General features: G+C 34.9%; 1 protein-coding gene across 3 annotated transcripts in view; it reads right to left on the minus strand.

Annotated features, from left to right (window-relative positions):
- Positions 1-17,927, minus strand: part of ASCC3 (activating signal cointegrator 1 complex subunit 3) — a 255,012-nt gene that overhangs the window by 82,853 nt on the left and 154,232 nt on the right. For all 3 annotated transcript variants that reach the window (XM_032105143.1, XM_032105141.1, XM_032105142.1), the window contains exons 15-21: positions 17,093-17,284; positions 16,543-16,767; positions 10,192-10,311; positions 6,032-6,196; positions 5,311-5,397; positions 2,936-3,112; positions 735-960 (exon numbers count right to left, since the gene is read on the minus strand). In XM_032105143.1, the coding sequence (XP_031961034.1) occupies positions 735-960; positions 2,936-3,112; positions 5,311-5,397; positions 6,032-6,196; positions 10,192-10,311; positions 16,543-16,767; positions 17,093-17,284 (1,192 nt within the window). The remainder of the gene's footprint in view (positions 1-734; positions 961-2,935; positions 3,113-5,310; positions 5,398-6,031; positions 6,197-10,191; positions 10,312-16,542; positions 16,768-17,092; positions 17,285-17,927) is intronic.

Below are 17,927 nucleotides of genomic sequence, written 5' to 3' on the forward strand. Positions count from 1 at the left end.
CGGCAATAGCAGGTGCAAACAAAGTCCAAATAAAAAAAGGACACTAAGGAAAAAGAAATGCATTACAAGTCAATTTTTTTTTCAACTTCAACCAGCTGGTGGGCAGTTTATGCACAACGGTTTATACAGACTTACTAGAAATTCTCATTATGTGTATCAGTAGCCTTGTGGATTTTCTCATTATTGGACTGTCAAAACCTTTAAAAAATTCCATTAAGGTTTTGCTGCAATGACACCAATGACAATGAATTCTCCATGTTCAATGAAAACGAATGCAGTCTTTCAGAAGAAGACCATTTACTGATAGCATACCTGGATATAATAATCTGGTTGTATTCTTTTTCACGTTAATAGTAAAAAAAAAGGCCATAGCGTGCCAACTGGCAAAAGCAAACAGAAGCCTTTTATAGCAGTGTGTTATGTAATGTGGGCAGAAAGGGCAGCACACAGGTCAACATAAACATGTATATATAAACATATACGTGAATACTTATCAACAGACATCTCCTTTCCATCTGTGTTCTGTGACTACCAGGACATGAGCTGGCCTTATCCTCAGAGCTGTGCCATTTTACAAGCTGTGGAAACTGGACAAAACCTTATTTATTGGACAGATCATATTAATATGTGGTACGTGGCTACAGCCAGGTCAGAGTGGGAATATTGATTCATGGCTCAGATTTAGTTCTTACTTGCCCATTAGTTTAAGCAGATCAGCCTTGCTGGTTTCTCACCTATTTCATCTTTTCTCATGTCCTTCATCTTGTCAATAGTGAGATTCTTCTCTTCCAGCTTGGAGAGGACGGATGGTGGTAACACTGAGAACTGCCTCAGAGGGCTCACCCAGCCCCACAGCCGCTTGTCAATGACTTTGCTGAGGTTCAGTAGCCGATATGTCATGGCAGGCCAACGCTTCCTCAGGGCAATCTCAAAAAGAGCTCGAACAATACGAGCTGCATTCTGGAAAGTCAAAAGGGAAAAAAAAAAGCCAAACTGTTATAATTCTCTCAATATTCTTTGTAAAATGAAAAGGGTCCCATAGACTCATCTCCGACAAACCGTAACAATAGATTTTTCTTTTCAAACTAATTTCAAATATTTTTGAAAACTATTTTTTCCATCACTGTCTAGTGGCAGAACTACCTCATGGCTGTATTCTGAAATTATGAAAAGAAACATGTGCAACCAATAAAAATTGTAGTGTCAGGTCTGCCATAGAACTTTGATCACAGTTATGCTAACATCATGGAGTTCTAAATGCATTATGTATCAATCACTTCTGAAGCAAATTCACTTAAGGTACCCCCCATATAAGAGACACCCGCAAATCCACTTTACATGGAAATTCAAGTTTTGTTTTTTTCCAGTTTATGCTTCTATAATAGCATCCCATTTCACACTGAATTTCACAACATTTGCACAGAAGCTTAACAGTAGTGACTTTTTTTAAACATGTTACTATATTCTGAGAATATTGTATAACCAAGCTGTACAAATATTCTTTGGACTTGGAAAAATAATTATTAACATAAGTCTGAATGAGGTCAGTCTTATCCTGAAAACCTAAGTTATTATATTCCTTTCATAAACTTTTCAAGCTGTATTATGCTTTTTTTTCTTTTTCCCTACCAGTACTATGTCTGGATTAGGAATTATGTTCTTGATTCATTGAATAGAATATAATCATTCCCTACTGGCTCTGCTATGCCAACAGGAATAAAAAATAGAAAATTATTTGGTTGTGATAGGAAGCATATGTTACTAAAGAAGCACATTCTTCTTACTTAGAAAAGATGAATAATTTTCTTAATAGTCACTATCCAAGTAAAAAAAAAAAAAAAATCACACTTTGTAGCACTGGTTCCACAAGTACAGTTAATGAAGATCTGAGAAGAAGACCATGTTGCCTCACTAAGCATGCCATAAATGAGACAAATAAAAGCAATTGCCTTGAAAGCAAAGATTAAAAGGACTGTACTGAAAACGATTTTGCTGTGCAAGTACCACAATTTTTATGATGTGCACAATCAATTCAGCATTTTCTCATTTATACCCATATGTGCTACAAAATACAAACATTTCTGAAGAAGGTTATACTACTATGAAAATGTTGCTAAAAGCTATGTATCATTTTGAATATTTAAATCTCATCTTTAGTACCACCTAAATGCAATTTTTAGATTAATTCTTTCCAAAGTAGTTTTGTAAGGATGAGGCAAAAATAATTCCATGCAACATGTTTGCTGACTGTTAAAAAAAAAAAAAAAGAGTGACAGAGAGACGAGCTAAAAGGGAAAACTTTTCTTGGGTCACAGTTGTCTAAATAGATCCCTGTGTCATGACCCTTTATGTGCATGCCCGTGTAGTAACTAAATGTGCATAACAATCAACCTGTCAGGTGTCAAATGAAGCCAACAAACAAGTACATAGACTGGTATGTAAATCTACACATTTTTTGCTAGATTACATCTAGCAACAGAATTACAATAACACATCCTTCTTGTGTAAACCAAGATATATGAATCAAACACAAATTATGCTTTGCAGAGCGGAGTATAAAAATACACAAAGCATAAAAATAGATTACAACAGTTTTTCACATTTAGAAGAAAACCCTGAAATCTAAGAATATAATTTCTGTGCAATCACAGAGGTACTAAATATAATAAGATTATAGGGATACTACAAAGAAAAAGGACATTCATAATTAACAAAAAAATGCCATAGTCTCCCAAGGTAACCTTTTGCAAAACTTTTCTATTTACGTGTTATACCGCACAGGCATGCACACACATGGGGCTCTGATTTTTAAATGAACTTGCATAAAAACGTACAAAAAAGATGCAGATCAGGTCCTACTTATATAATTGTAAATATCTGGGACAATTGAAACAGCAGAAGACAGCAACAGATACATAGAAAATACTATTTTTACCTGTGCAACATACGCAGAATCTGAAATAAGGGAGAAGCTGTCCATCTCCCCTCTGCTAATGTATGTTTGAAGGAGGATATTAATTTTTCCATAATTGTTTTCCACACCTCCTGGAGCAGGAAGTTCACAGAAATCATTTAGTAAGGTATCTAGCTCTTCTATTTCTTCTTCTCTTACCTAAAACACAATTATACATTATGAAGAGGCTGAAGCAATTTGATAAAAATTTTTACACTGAAATCAAATTTTCCTTATAACATAGTTACATTACTTTTAAATGGAATCTCTAACTTTAAGGAGAAAAAAAAAGAAGAAAAAAAGCAGTAAACCCACGTCTTCCACAATGTACCTAATAGACCATAATTGAAACTATCTTAATAGGGACACAATTACATTTTGTTATTCATCACCATCTATTAAGGTTGCCATTGACATACAAAAATTTGATATGCCACAAAAATTGAATCTCATGACCTTACCATCCTTCATCTGATGAGATTTCATTTTTTATTTGACCAGAGTAAAACCTCTGTCCATCTGGATTAGGGCAATCTTGAATTAACATTAAATGTACTCATTATAGTTACACAGTTTGCATGTGGCATAATACATTTTTAAACTCAAAACTGAGAAGTACTATGATTCATCATATTAAAATTTTCACTGTTAATAAGATTAAGTCTTAATATGAGTAAAGAAATATTAATATCTATGGTTTGAATAATGCATAACATTTCACATTCTAACTGATGACCCTTACATGGCAAAACTAGCATAAATCTACATATTCTTTGACTTACTGATAGTCTGTTAGTGTAGAACTTATTTAAAGAGGGTAAATGTTTGGTCCCTGCAGGGAACCATCTGAAAGTAATTTTTATTTGGACCTGACTACCTGACATACATAAGACCCTAAGACAATTGGGTTAAAATCCCCAACTTTCTAGTCACTAGTCCCACAGGAAGGAAAGACATGAAGTACACAACCATCATAGATGACTCCAGGTTCAGGGGAATACTATGCTCTGCTTACAACAGCATTTTTAATAATTTTTTTCTGCTCTTGCACAGCACAGTTCAGGTCTAATCCAGATCTGTATTTCAGCTACTGGTGAGTAACATATCTCAAAATGCAGAATTTTTAAAATCATTATGGAAACATGATTCATTTATCAAAAGTCACAACTTCTATCACACTGAGGAGCAAATCCTTGGTTATTCTTGTGAAAACCGGTTACTAATTTTAACATTCAGACCTGCACAGCAAATGAATCACAAAAATCTGGAAATGATGGTGCACTGATACCATACCATATAAATCTGAAAAAGTAAACTAGAAAAACTGTCCTTTAGTCAAGAAGCATCACTCCTAACTTTATTACAAATATAGAAACATATCACATCATATTTTCCATATGCTTTCCTTTTAAATATTAAATTACACTAAATTTAGACCTAGTAAAGCAATATCACTATCATAAAAAAAACCTTCTAGCTTGGAAAATGTTTCATGTATGACTGTGAAACCTCACTGCTTATTATCTTCTATAATAGAAGAGATTACAGCAAAATAGAATTTCTCCATTAGATAAAGAGACAGTAATACCCGGACAATGTGTGCAAATATGTAAATATGTAGATAGTGAGGGATTCACACTGCCAGCTCACAGAGCCAGGTGAATGAGAGCCAACTCTGATCTGCAAGTTGTATAATTGTGGTAAAAAGGCAATGAGCCCAAGCTAACAAACCCTGTGGAGTCTGGCTCGTACCTCTGTGAAATGGAAGCACGGGCAAAAAAGCTCATGCCAGCGTGGAATGCATTTCCTTGTGTCCTACCCACAAAGGAGGCAAAATGGGAGATTGGAACTGAACTGAGTAGAATAGAACAGTAATCTTCAAGCCTGCATAAAATCTGTTATGACAACTTTCTAGATTTCAAATTTGAATTTATGAGAATTTACCGTTCTGCCAATCTAATATTGTTCCCTGCAGGAAATATACCAGAGTTCACTTCAGTGAGTCCTGCCTCATTCCTGATAAAGCAAATTGTTCAGGGATACATCCAATAATACTTTAAACTTCTCATCCCTAGGCACCCACTATTCAAATGGACATTTAGCTTCACCTCTTAATAATTGAAGAGCTGAAAAGTTCTTAAAAGCATTTAAAAGAAATTCTCAAAGATCCATAACTAGTTATTAAATGTGCACTATAGTTCAAGCTGAACTATGTATAAGTTTGAGTGAGAGCATATTATGTCTACTTAGAAAATATTTCATAATGGTGCTTAACATTTAAAACTTGTGTCTGTAGACAATATTTATGGAGCAAGTACTACAGAAGTGTCTAGTTTCAAGACATTCTTTAACTTTACCTTTATCTGTTCAAACTCTTCAGCTTTTGATACTATAGCAAGAATATCGCCTTCAGTTTTATGAGCATCAAACAATTCATTGAAAGTCTATTAAAAATAAAAATAATTGATTTGTCACTGAAAATAAAAAAAAAAGTATAGCAGGAAACAAAGAAACATTAGCCAAGATTTTAAAAGGCATATAAGGCTAAAATGCAGGTTATTGGAAGATCAGTGATGCAATTTAAACAGGAACAAATTCGTTAATGACTTTCCAGCAGTTTAAGAAAAACAGTCCCTCCCACTCCCTTGACAACACCAAAATCAAGAGGTGGCCAAATGGTGTGGCCATTTAAAAAAATAAAGTCTAGGACATACCTGAGTGAATAAAGATGTGAGACTAATTACACACAGTGACAGTAAACATAGACATTACCAGACACTACACTTCAATGTGCTATCATATATTAATAGTTGCACACACCATGGATATCAAAATGTTTCTTATAATTCTCCTAAAGGAGTCAAAAAGACTATAGAAATTTCAAATCTCACTTCACACCAAGTCTAATTTTTCAGTATTGCTTGATATTTTCCTATTTCCTCTCCCCCCATTTCGGTAAATATGATTTGAAAATGCAGTGAACAAATCAGATATATATTCTGTAATATCTTACAACTATACTAGGTATACATTAAAAAAGAAGGAAAAAACCTCCAGAAACAGAACATCATCTTTTACCTCTATAGTATTGTATTTAATATAGTAGTGGCTGGCAGTTCTGCCTAAATCTGTTGAAGAAAAAAAGCCGGTTCGTTCTTCAAAGCGGATCATGCGGGCTTTGTCCAGTTTTCTGCCAACTTCAATTACCAACTGTTCTCTGTGCTTTTCTAGACTTGGATCCATCTAGACATGAAACACACACATTTATTTCCATAAAAGAAGTGTTAAATAAATATTTTTCTTGAGATAACCCAGTCACACAAAGTCAAAAATCTGATAAAAGGAAGGTACAGTTAATAAGTCATGATTTTCTTGAGATCTCATTAATAACTGTTATATTGACATTATTTACCAAATATTTACCAAACCTGTATGTACAGGACAAAATAATCAGAGTAAAATTTCTTTTAGAATTATTTGAGACAATGTAGACCAATATTACTTATGAAACAGCAGCACGATTATGAAATAAATTTACATTGAAATTTTTGAAAGATGTTTTAATGATAAAATATTCTTTAAATTATCATTACTGTATCACTTCACAAAACATGTCATCTTATGGCATCTTCTGTTTATGAAAATGGCTGAAGATATACCTTCCTGTGTAGTTGACATGAGGATGGCTTCAATTCTATCCATAATAGATCAAGCTTCAAATTGAATGGCTTAAATGTTTACTAGCAAAAAACTTTAAAATCCCCCGAAGGGATTGGTATGGGAAGCTTTGGTATGTTAGTTGGGATATTCTAATTACTGAGTTACAGATGTACAGAAACATTCATGTTAAAAGCACACCAAGGAGCTTCCTGTGCCCAACACCACGTCTATTCATATCAAAGTGCAGGAACTTGGACATTTGTTCAACTAAAAATGCACGTTATCTCCTTAGTACATAAAAGGCTGGGCAAAACTCCCATCTGAGTGGGACTTCTGTATAATTGGGTGTTTCCACATCAGGCACCTGGGATGGGTGAAAAGGGATTCAGTTATGTTAACCCTCTGGTATATGTGGACCTGAGATACGGCTCTAATTAGACAAGCAATAATTAGTTGATAAGACTAAAACACTGTTCTAGTCCACAGGCAGTATTCTTATTTCAGGGCTCGTGTATAGCTCAGATTTTCTACAGAATAAGCTATTCCAGCCCTCCTGGTAAATCTGTGACAGAGATACATGACCAAGACAGCAAAAAGGAGCAGGATTAGAGAACCGTTATGCCTTGGTTTGCTCCGGTTTTCCCTGGGCCAGGATTCAGTTTCACCTTTGTGCAGAAGTACATCATCTCACAGCTGCAGACAAACGTAGTCATCTCCACAAAGCAGCTGCAAAACTAGATCCTAATATTCCATGTTTGCCAGTTACCCTGAAGCTGTTTCTCCTTAGTTATGGCTTGCCTTAGTTTCAAGTCAAAAGCTAACATGGCAAAGGTCTAGACTTCTTTTCTCAATAGTAAGTCATGCGTTGAGGTCAGATTTCAGAGCAGAGTTGGTCAAAAAAAGAGTGATCTAGATGCCAGATGTTCAACATTTCTTAAAACTATTGTGGGGGAAAAATTAAAAAAAATATCAAAATGATTCCTTATTCCTTTGGCAGTCCAAAGTATCTGCCAATCTTTTTGCCTTACATAAAAGCTAAAGCTGTGGCAGCAGACTAACATTTTTTACAAAGTTTTAACTTTAAAGGAAAGGTCACCAACTTGAAAAAGCTATGAAACAATATTTGAGTCTAGAGAATCCATGGTTAGCACCCTTCCTGTTGAACTTGCATAATTAGAAATCCCCAGCATAAAATCCAGCCTAGAACAGCTTTAAGCCATACTCTTAAAATGAGCCTTGGCATGTCTACAGAAAGAAACTGAGCAGGTCCGGAGTATGCATATGGAAATCTAAGAACACATGATAAAGTACATTACTATTCATGATAAAGTACATTATTATCCACACCGTTTTCTCTAACTTACTGAGAGAAATGTTGGGCACAAGCTCCTCTAACTTTTATATCCAAACATAAATTTTATGGTGATAAAAACTCTGAACTGTGGGAACACCAAAGAGTGGAACAAAAAAGAGGAGAAAATAGACAAAGGACTTTATTTAATCCAGGCACCTTTCCTTTGGAACCCCAGAAGTATGAGAAAATGCCTGTAATTCATATTACAGGCTTCACTAATACAACATTTGCATTTGCCGCACTTTTTCCTTCCACTCTTTGTTTCCTCTTGCTCCTCATCATTAATTTTGGCCCTTTTCACAAATCAGTGAGAAGCATTATTGGCATTTCTGGCAGACAACTTGAAAAATCACAAATCAAAGCAGCGGACCTGCAGTAGCCTACTTGTGGGGGTAGCCCAGAAAGATCCTGGAGACAACACGTGGGGTACCAAAGATGTGCATCCTATTGTGTGGACGCCCTAAGGTGATTACTGGATGTAGTGAGTACCAGTGGAAAGGGATTGGAGAATGAATTTGCATTACCTCAGTCCCATCAAACAGCTAGGAAGTGTGATCCATGATGGATATAGGGATTCTGAATGGATAACACTGATCGACAGTCAAAACAGCGATAGAAATTGGCACACTGCAACATTACTAAAATACAGTAATTATAGGTACCAATTATGAAAATTGGATACCTATACCTAGAGTGGTCTAATTGACCAAATCTTTGTTTATATCTGCATCTGGCACTACAGCATCCATATACTACCTAGCACACATTACCTTTGACATTTAAAATTGGTTTATCTAGAAAATAAGGAAATTTGCATTGGTTTTGCTCCTAAATGAATGGGTAACACTTCATATTGATATAATTTTGTTACTGCCTTAACTCAAAAATATGAATGCCTAGTATAAGCCCATCAAATCAAAACAGGTAGAAAGAAGGTTAGTGAAGAATATAATAAATGCTGGCAATCTCCACTATCTCAGCAGCTAAATAAAAACACTAGACCAGGAGGAAGGGGAGAAACTCCAGTTCATTATTTTTAGAATTTATAAAAAGTATTTCTGTTAGTGTTTTATTGCTTTTTTCACCCCTTATTATCACCAGGGTTACTTTTCTTTTAATCTAGAATTTGATAGTGAAACAAAAAAAGGAATTTATATTAATGGGACAACATCGTTCTTCTCACTAGCAAATCAATTTTTGCTTCTCATTTATCTATTACTTTGGGTTACATACTGTTATAGTAACACATGGTAATGTACTATGCAGCTTTTATAGAAAAGAAATTTGAGACGACCAGAGGTCTAAGGGTGTCTGTAGAAGCTTCCTTAAATAGAAGAACACCTATTTTCAATGGAGTTTCCACCATCAGAGACAAAAAATATCAAAAATCTATCTCCTGACATATACCTGTACATGTCACCATGACCTAGCAAACTGCTGCTCGCAATATCAAAATAAATTACAAAGTCACAAAACAGATTCTTGCCATGAAATAAACTGCAGTTACCATACAGCTGGGAGTCTGGCCTGCATTAGGCTCAATTAACCATGTCTGACTATGTTAACATTAAATGCTTGTAAACAGCTGTACAAAGAAAAAGGTAATGATATTTAGATAATCTGCAAACTATTCATCTTCCTAAAAATTACAGATAATGGAAAAAATGTGGGAAAAAACCCCTTATGTAAATGTGCTCTGATTCATATCACTGCATGGAACACTTGTAAATAAACAAAAAAATTTCCAAATACATTAATTAAAAAATCGTATAATTAATAAATCATGTGAAAGAAAATATCACCCTATTAAAAATGTTATTTTATAGTTTATGAGATGTTATGCCATGAAACATTCTAAAACAAAAGTTGACAAGCGTGAGGGGGAATCAAGCAACTCAAAAAATGCTTTCTTTTATCATTTATATCTAGTCTACAGAACTGAAACACTGAAAACAAACCAAGTTAAAGTAACTGTGTGATAAGAATGAATGGTGTCTGCTGGAGCATAACTTGACCAGTTAAAACGTATTTTTATGTGAACAGAAGGGGCCTCATAATTCAGTGTTAAAAACACTCTGCTACAGAAAATATCTTCCTTTTTCTAAGCACTTTAAAAGAATTGCTGATGTCAGGTTAAGTAGAAATAGCAAATATTTATCTTCACATCAGGGAAGGATTAGAGACCCAGGACAGGTTACAGATTTTTTTAAAATGCATTTTATACCTGATAAGCTTTGTGACTGATGCCATATACTAATGGATTTGCTCTCATCCGTACATAAAGATAAGTGTAACTTATCCACTTTACTGCTTCTTCCACATTAGTTACCGTACCAAGAGCAATCTGGAAACAGGAGAAGAGACAAAATTAAGTATATATGTTAGAGCTGTACATAAGTATTTGGCTGAAAACACAAGGAATTCAGAATATTAGCAGAAGATTAAAGAAAGGGTTGGGATATTTCCAACTTAAATAATTTTGAAATAATCCTAAAACAATAACTTGAACAATTTATGCATCTTTATCTTGTGAACATCTAATAACATGGGTTTCTTTGACACAATATTATAGATACAGTGACCATAAACAATCTTTCCTACACCGCTTATGATTTTTAAAATTAAAAGATAATATTGAGCAAGATTGTTATAAAAATAAAAAAGACAAAACAAAATAATTCTGTAGTGGATATGGCCAAGGTAATTTAAAGAAGAGTACTTGAAAAGAAAAGAATCTACATTTAAAAGATTAATTTCATCATGCCAGTGTGAAAGCACAATCAAGTCCTAAACAAAATGATACCAAGAATCTTTAGGATTTTTCTTCCTCATACTTGGCAATCTCCTTATACACAGTCTTTATAGTTTTCTCCTTTTGTAGCTGCAAGTCAAACATACAGGTACCTGCTACATTTTTGTTGAATCAAAATATAACAAAATTGAACAGGTAATATTCACATATATATGTAAACATGTTTATTTATATTTCAAGGCTAAATCAGGTATACCAAATCACTTTTTTTACTAAGTGACTTTTTTTTTTTTTAAATTCAATACTTTTACCACCAAACTTTTAACCACACACACATTTTTACTCGATAGCTTCAGGTCTATTTTGTATTGGTTACATTCATGAGAAACATTTTACCGCTTAATTCCACTTAACCTGATTTTACCAGAAGAATTTAATACTTCCTGGATGTCCCATGAACAAACCTTTTTTGCTTGTTGCTGGTTGTTAAAACAAGCGTAAGTCCCTCTTACCAAAGTTTTGTGATCCATTACTGCATTTTTTAAGCTATTTTTGTTTTATTGGTGTTTGGATTTCACATAAATGTTCCACGTGACTTGGCGGAAATAATAAAAAAAAAGCCTATAGAACTAAGTGAGTACATATGCATGTTCAGACTGAAACATGTAGACCTTAATAACAATATTGACATTATTTTTCAAATAACATAAATATCTGGTAAAAAATAAAAATGAAGGCCAAAATTGCCTTAAGTTAACTTAAATCCAGCAAAACCTTGTTAATATCAATGTCTAATAGCATGGAGTAACCCCAAGCTTTGTTTTACACATTTTTCAAGTGATATTTTGTTCTTCAAAAGCATAAGGAGGTTGGGGAAGTGCCATTTTTCAAAGTATATAGCTACATAATGCACTGAAGTAGCTACAAAAGCATCCAGCTCTTCACAGACTACTACTGGGAAAACATGGAATAGAACCCACAGGTTACTATTACTTGATTTGTACACAGGTTATTTTGAGCATTTGGTTTCTTTCCATGACTCAAATATCTTTCAGTGCACAACTTGAAATAGCTTAGCAACATAGTCCTATAGCAGCATACTCAACAACCACTTTCACAATCATGAAAACATAATATTCTTGTTACTGAGGACCATGAAGTCTGACAAAAAACAAAACAAAACACCCCTCACTTTTTCTTTGCCCCATTTGTTCAAATATCTGACTCTACTGCTATTCTATTCTAATTAATTATTTAAGAAGTTAAAAGCGAAACTGAAGGAAAACAGCAATTGTGAAATACAGTTGGGTTTCAGATACAGTACTGAAATCTAATACTGCACTTTTTGTTCTTCCCCAACTTCAATAATTATTCATGCAGTCAAATAAACCAGAGTAATATCTAAATATTTGCTGCCATCTAGTGTTCAAGTAAAGTTCTTACGGATGGAAAATTTATCTTTCATTAAAAACAGTATGAATGATCCAAGTTTCCAGCATTTCCTCAACTGTGTAGTAGGCACTTAGTTACAGATGGAATAATCGAGGAGTAGAAATATTTACTATGTTGACATTGTATTGTCCAATTGCACCAGTTGTCATAAAACACTTTTGATTTTTCACAGTTCAAATGCAAACAACGGTGTTTTCTCACTCACAGAACGCAGTTTTGAGTACTATATTTACCCAACTCACTATGTAAGCTTAAATTACAGAAATAATCAGCATCACACAGTTTTAGCTAATTTTGCAGTGACTGATGTTACCATCACTGAGCAATGTGCTTAGGTGCTTAGTTGCATTTATTGTCGTTTGTTTTCTTTTTGCCTTTTTTTTTCACAAATGCTATCCCACAAATTTCATCTAGTCAAATGATATTTCAGAGGATGCGGTAAAAAGTGTAAGCAGGTACAAGTAGCATGGCTTTTGGGGGGCACGTTTTGAGAAATGAGTTTTTCTTTGTGATATTTCTATACAGATTAGAAAGCAGCATAAAAATATTACTGATAATAGCTACTGAACTTATTGTATAGCATAATACATTCTTTTTTACATATGTGTGCCTTTGTTACAAATATAATGTCTGTTATTGTTGTATAAGTGAGTCAGATTACACAAAGAAAAAGTTCTATATATGAATCAAATATTTGTTGTTATGGTAAGAGAGCAAGGAACCTTTCTTACAACCTAATAAGCACTTTTCTGTTTGCTTTGGAAACCAGTGGATTTTAAATTACTATTTCAGCACCATAAGACTACGGTCTTATTCCTCTAAAGCTTTTGAAATAACTTCTTAATGCTACTAGAATTGTCCAAAATCAGACAGAATCTCCTGTGCTTTGCCCCATACCCAGATCACCCATTCAGTCACCCACCTCCTGAGTTAATTATTTTTAGGAAGGGCTCTGAAGGAATTTTTCATCTCTTCTGAGAACCCTTTCTTTCAAGACAAAAGATTAAGAGGTTTGTCCAGAATAAAAAAGTCACCACATTTTACATTCCTGTCTTCAGAGGAAAATCGTAAGCACATGCAAGTAAAGGCAAACATCCTGGGGAAGGTATACCTACTGTCCAGCACTGCAAATCATTTCCTAAGCTCTCTGGGGAAAGGAGTTGTCCCAGCAACAAGCTGGAGTCCAGCTGTGGTTGTCAGGGAGGGCTCTATCAGGTGGAAACCATTAGGGAAGGAATGGTGACCTGCATTGTATGAGCTATTGATGATAGTTCCCAGATAAGTTAAAGTTTATGGTCTAATTAAACCACATCCCCTGCATCTTATCTTTCTTCCTGTATTTCCAGAAAATACAGCTGTAGGTGTTTTCTGTTTGCCAGCTGGTCTACTGCCCCAGAACTTGCTCCTCTCAACTACGTACCCTAACCAGCTGTTTATTTTATTGCTTTTTGCATTCTATTATGCCCACTGGCAGAATTTCAGCAAAAAAAGGAAAAGGGCATCTCCATGCCTATGTTGATCATCACTGATCATTTACTATTCTGCTAATTTTTAGGAGAAAAAAACCCACAAAACCAACCCAAAACTCAAATCTGCAGGAGAGAATTCACAGTGGACATTCAAAGTCTTAATTTTGGTGTCAGCTCAATGAAGTTGGGTATATTTCAGGTTTTCCCACTTGGAGCTCTTCTAAGAACAAAAGCACTGGAGCATCAAGATCAGCTGTCTCTGAAGTTAGGTAACAGCAAGTGCTGAAGGGCAAAATGCGGCAATGAGGAACAAGCATCATATAAATTTGTTGCAAATTCTCAAACTATTGCATCTCAAGGCCTTTAGTTAAAGTTATTGGCTTTGCACTTGGTATCTTTAAATGTATTTTTATTCCATTTTTGGACAGTTTTTTATGTACTTTTCTGTTTAGAAACAGCTCCCTGCAGAGAGTTCCACAGTCTAACCACCTAACTGACATCTTTTTGTTTTCTAAACCTGCCACTGGCTCATCTCAGCCAAAACACCCTGATTCTTGTCCCAGGAGAGATGCAATCTTTTGTCATATTACCTCATTTATTACTTCACAAAACTCTGTCACATAATCTTGATTTGCCTTTGTTCTCTCCTGAAGCATACAGAAAAACTGGTGTGTTCCTTTCACAGAAGCTGATTTATTCCCTTGCCCATCCTATCTGAAAGTTTTCTGCTTCTAGAAAATTAATTTTTACATGGAGATTAGAAAAAACTGCAATTTTTTTGCACTATTGCCCAAATTTTCTCTCCTGCACCACATAAGTCTATGTACAAAATTCAAGGCTCAGGATTCCCCTTAGCAATCATGTGGCTAGGATTATATGCTATATTACCCCAATATCTGAATCATTCTTACCATCTACCTATTGCTGCCAAGAGACCTGGTCTAGATAAAGGCAATTTCATATTCTTCTGGAAACATGAAGTCTTCCTATACTTCCAACTGCTGCCCTCATTTTATTAGCCCTTCTTTCAGCTACTGGTGTGTCCATAATAAATTAAGAATTTAAACAATTCAGCAGTGCTTCTGGCCTTTAATTTGTTTCTCTTTACAACTAGAGAATAAGCATTTGGATTTCCTGAATGACTTGTAATAAAAGCAGATTTTGCTCCAACAATATGCTGTTTTATTATACATCAGTGCAGATTTCCTGGTGCTAACAATGGGCTCTGTTATGGAGAAGATGACAGTGGTCATCAACATACTGTCTGGTTTCTGGAACAAATCAGTCAAAACCCATGTATTTCGTATCCATACAGTGCTTTGTTACTACCAAAAGGGCAGAAGATGCCTAAAACTGAATGTGCTTCCTAAGATTATCTACTCATCCAGATGATGGCATTTGTTTCAAAACGCACTTTTTTTCCAGAATGCTGGAGCCTATTGGAATATTCATCTCCAGATAAATGCAACAATTTCTCCTAAACCACCTGTATCCTCAGAGGATTCCCCTAACTTAGATCAAATCAGCATACACAGAAGTTTAGACTGACTCCAAATAAAAGGAAATTATAAAGTTACTTTCCAAAAAACACTGACACAATAGCTCCTTATCAGTGCTCATAGTATTGATTATCTGTAATCTGGCAAGTACTAATTTTTCCTGCATGTTATGACAGAAGACTAAGTAATATCACATATGTTGCTTTCATGCCCTTGCTACACTATTGTACTCCATTGCTATTTCTACTAACAATCATTTATCACAGTGATTAACAAAATTCTGACTGCATCTTCAGCTTATGTAACCGTACCATGGTTATGGAATCTAGGATAATTTTAAAGCCATGAGTACACTGTTCTTTTCAGATAACTCCTATTACAGAAAACCAGAAAAAAAGACTAACTTTCTAATATTTAAAAAAAGTAGAAAAATCCTCTGCTGTGAAGGAAAGTCTACCCAACCCTTGTTTCATGAAAATCAGAAAAAAAGACTAACTTTCTAATATTTAAAAAAAGTAGAAAAATCCTCTGCTGTGAAGGAATGTCTACCCAACCCTTGTTTCATGTATCTCAAAGAAAAGAACAAAGCTCTTCTACGAAAGCTGGCTGGATTCTACCCTTGTGAAAAGGCACATGGTATCCCAGATCACTCTCTCCTGACTTATTGTGGTGCTGAACAATAACCACAGGTAATCCTGGCCTATACAACCAACTTTAGGATATAAATTTTTACTGCTAACACATAAGTTGCAATTTTAAATAACTGAGCATCCATCCAGTTCCACTTAGAGAATATTCAGAAGTGTCTATCTCTAGGATCATTAAGTGCTATCAGAAGGAAATGGTTGAGAGCAATCTTTAAAAGCCTATTCTTAATAGACCAAATAAACTACAAATCTTTCAAAGTGATAAGCAGTTTTATGTCACTGGACATTTCAGTTTAGCTGACCTGCTTGACTTCAACTAAAAAAATGTCCAGTGCCTTTGAAAAAAAAGTTCAAGCCAAGTCCATTATTCTCCCTGTATTGCAGTCAAACATGTGAATTTGTTTATCTACAGAAAGACAGGCTTTAATTTTTTTGTGGATTTTAGTTTTCAGTTATGCAGAACACTTACTAAATTCTAAAAAAACCTCTTCTGATTCAAAGGTAAGTGCTGCATTGCTACAGTTTTATCTTAATGGTATTTTGACCCTCCATCCTACTTTGAATACCTACTACCTTTAGTAAAGGACTCCCATTTTCACATATGTAGCAGTTCACTTAAACATACACACCTACACACTAACATTAATAAAATATGTACAATGAAAATTTTATTAAGTGCGACAATATTGCATTCTTGTTTCAAATAATGTCAATCCTTTAAAGTTTGCTATTTTCTCTAAACAAATCAAAGGTTACCTCTGCATTTAAGTTGTCTGCAAGGCTTTCAAGAAACTGGCTTTCAATTGGGTTCTGCTGTGTAAGAAGAGTCAGGTAATGACTGAGTTTATCATGAGTTGTAATAATGATGCCTTCTCCGAATTTGTCAAACTGAGGCCGTCCAGCTCGACCAAATATCTGCATGACATCTAAAATTCCAAGGTCAACAAAGGAGCCTCTTTTTGCAGCATATATTTGTGTTCCCTGGTTGAGGAAAAGTTAATAAAAATTAACATAAATACACATGAATATAATCCTGATGAGCTGAATACTGAAATTAGGCAAATACAGCATGATTTCAGAAGTGTACTTTAACTAATCCTTTCATAATCTTTGATATATTTAAATCTTTACTATACAAACTAGACTCCCACTGGAGAGAATCAGTTTAATGAGATATAAATAACATTTCAAGTCAATCAGGTATTTCCCCTCCAGGCCAGAAACTCACAAGAGATCTTGCTATCTATACTTCTTCACAGGTTTCTTCTAAGACAGATAACTGCTTGCAGAGTAGGGAAGCTCTTACCTTAATAACAACAGCATGAGCAGGCAGATTGACACCCCAAGCGAGTGTAGCTGTACAAACCAAGACTTTGATATGTCCATTAGAAAACAAGTTCTCAACCAAACTTCTGTCTTGCCGCAGCATTCCAGCATGATGAATACTAAATCCATCTGGAAACAGCTCACGTAACTGCTTATTTCTGGATCTCTGTACCTAGAATGGACAAGAATAATAATTAAATTCACTTCTAATTACAGAACAAGAAGTATTGTGTTAAAAAAAAAAAACAGGAAAAGATTTGAATATTATTATGAACCATAAGAAAGAAACTTTTCTATTAATGTCAGACTTTTCATCAATGACAGTTTGCGATGGTTTTCTAGAAATTAATTTTTCTATACTTATTGTCCAAAGAATACACTTAATTGTTTAACAGATTGTAAGAAGCTCAATCTTTGTACAAAAGTATAGTTTCACTTAAATGGAGATTCAAGTTAACCAACAGTGAGTAACACTGGAACTGAGAACGCACTTATCACTGTTCCTTAAAAGCAACTCTTTCAGATTGTGTAGGCAGCCTGGACAGGCTTGAGGCAGCAAGACACACACTATACTTTACACCAAGGAGGGGATACCCTTCCCCACCACCAGCCATTGCATTGGTGCAGCACAGCCTGAATCAATAAATTCATAACATTGAATCAAACATCTCATCTACCCCTCATTTTTCCTTTCCTGTACACAGGAAGCGGGGATCTCGGTCTGCAAAACCTCCAGCCTCTTGCAGGGTATGAGGGTCTGTGAGCATTATTTTTGGGTGCTGGCTTTATCATGCTTCATCTAGACTGAACACTGA

This window comes from Corvus moneduloides, chromosome 3 (assembly GCF_009650955.1).
Source record: "Corvus moneduloides isolate bCorMon1 chromosome 3, bCorMon1.pri, whole genome shotgun sequence".
NCBI classification, from domain to species: domain Eukaryota; kingdom Metazoa; phylum Chordata; class Aves; order Passeriformes; family Corvidae; genus Corvus; species Corvus moneduloides.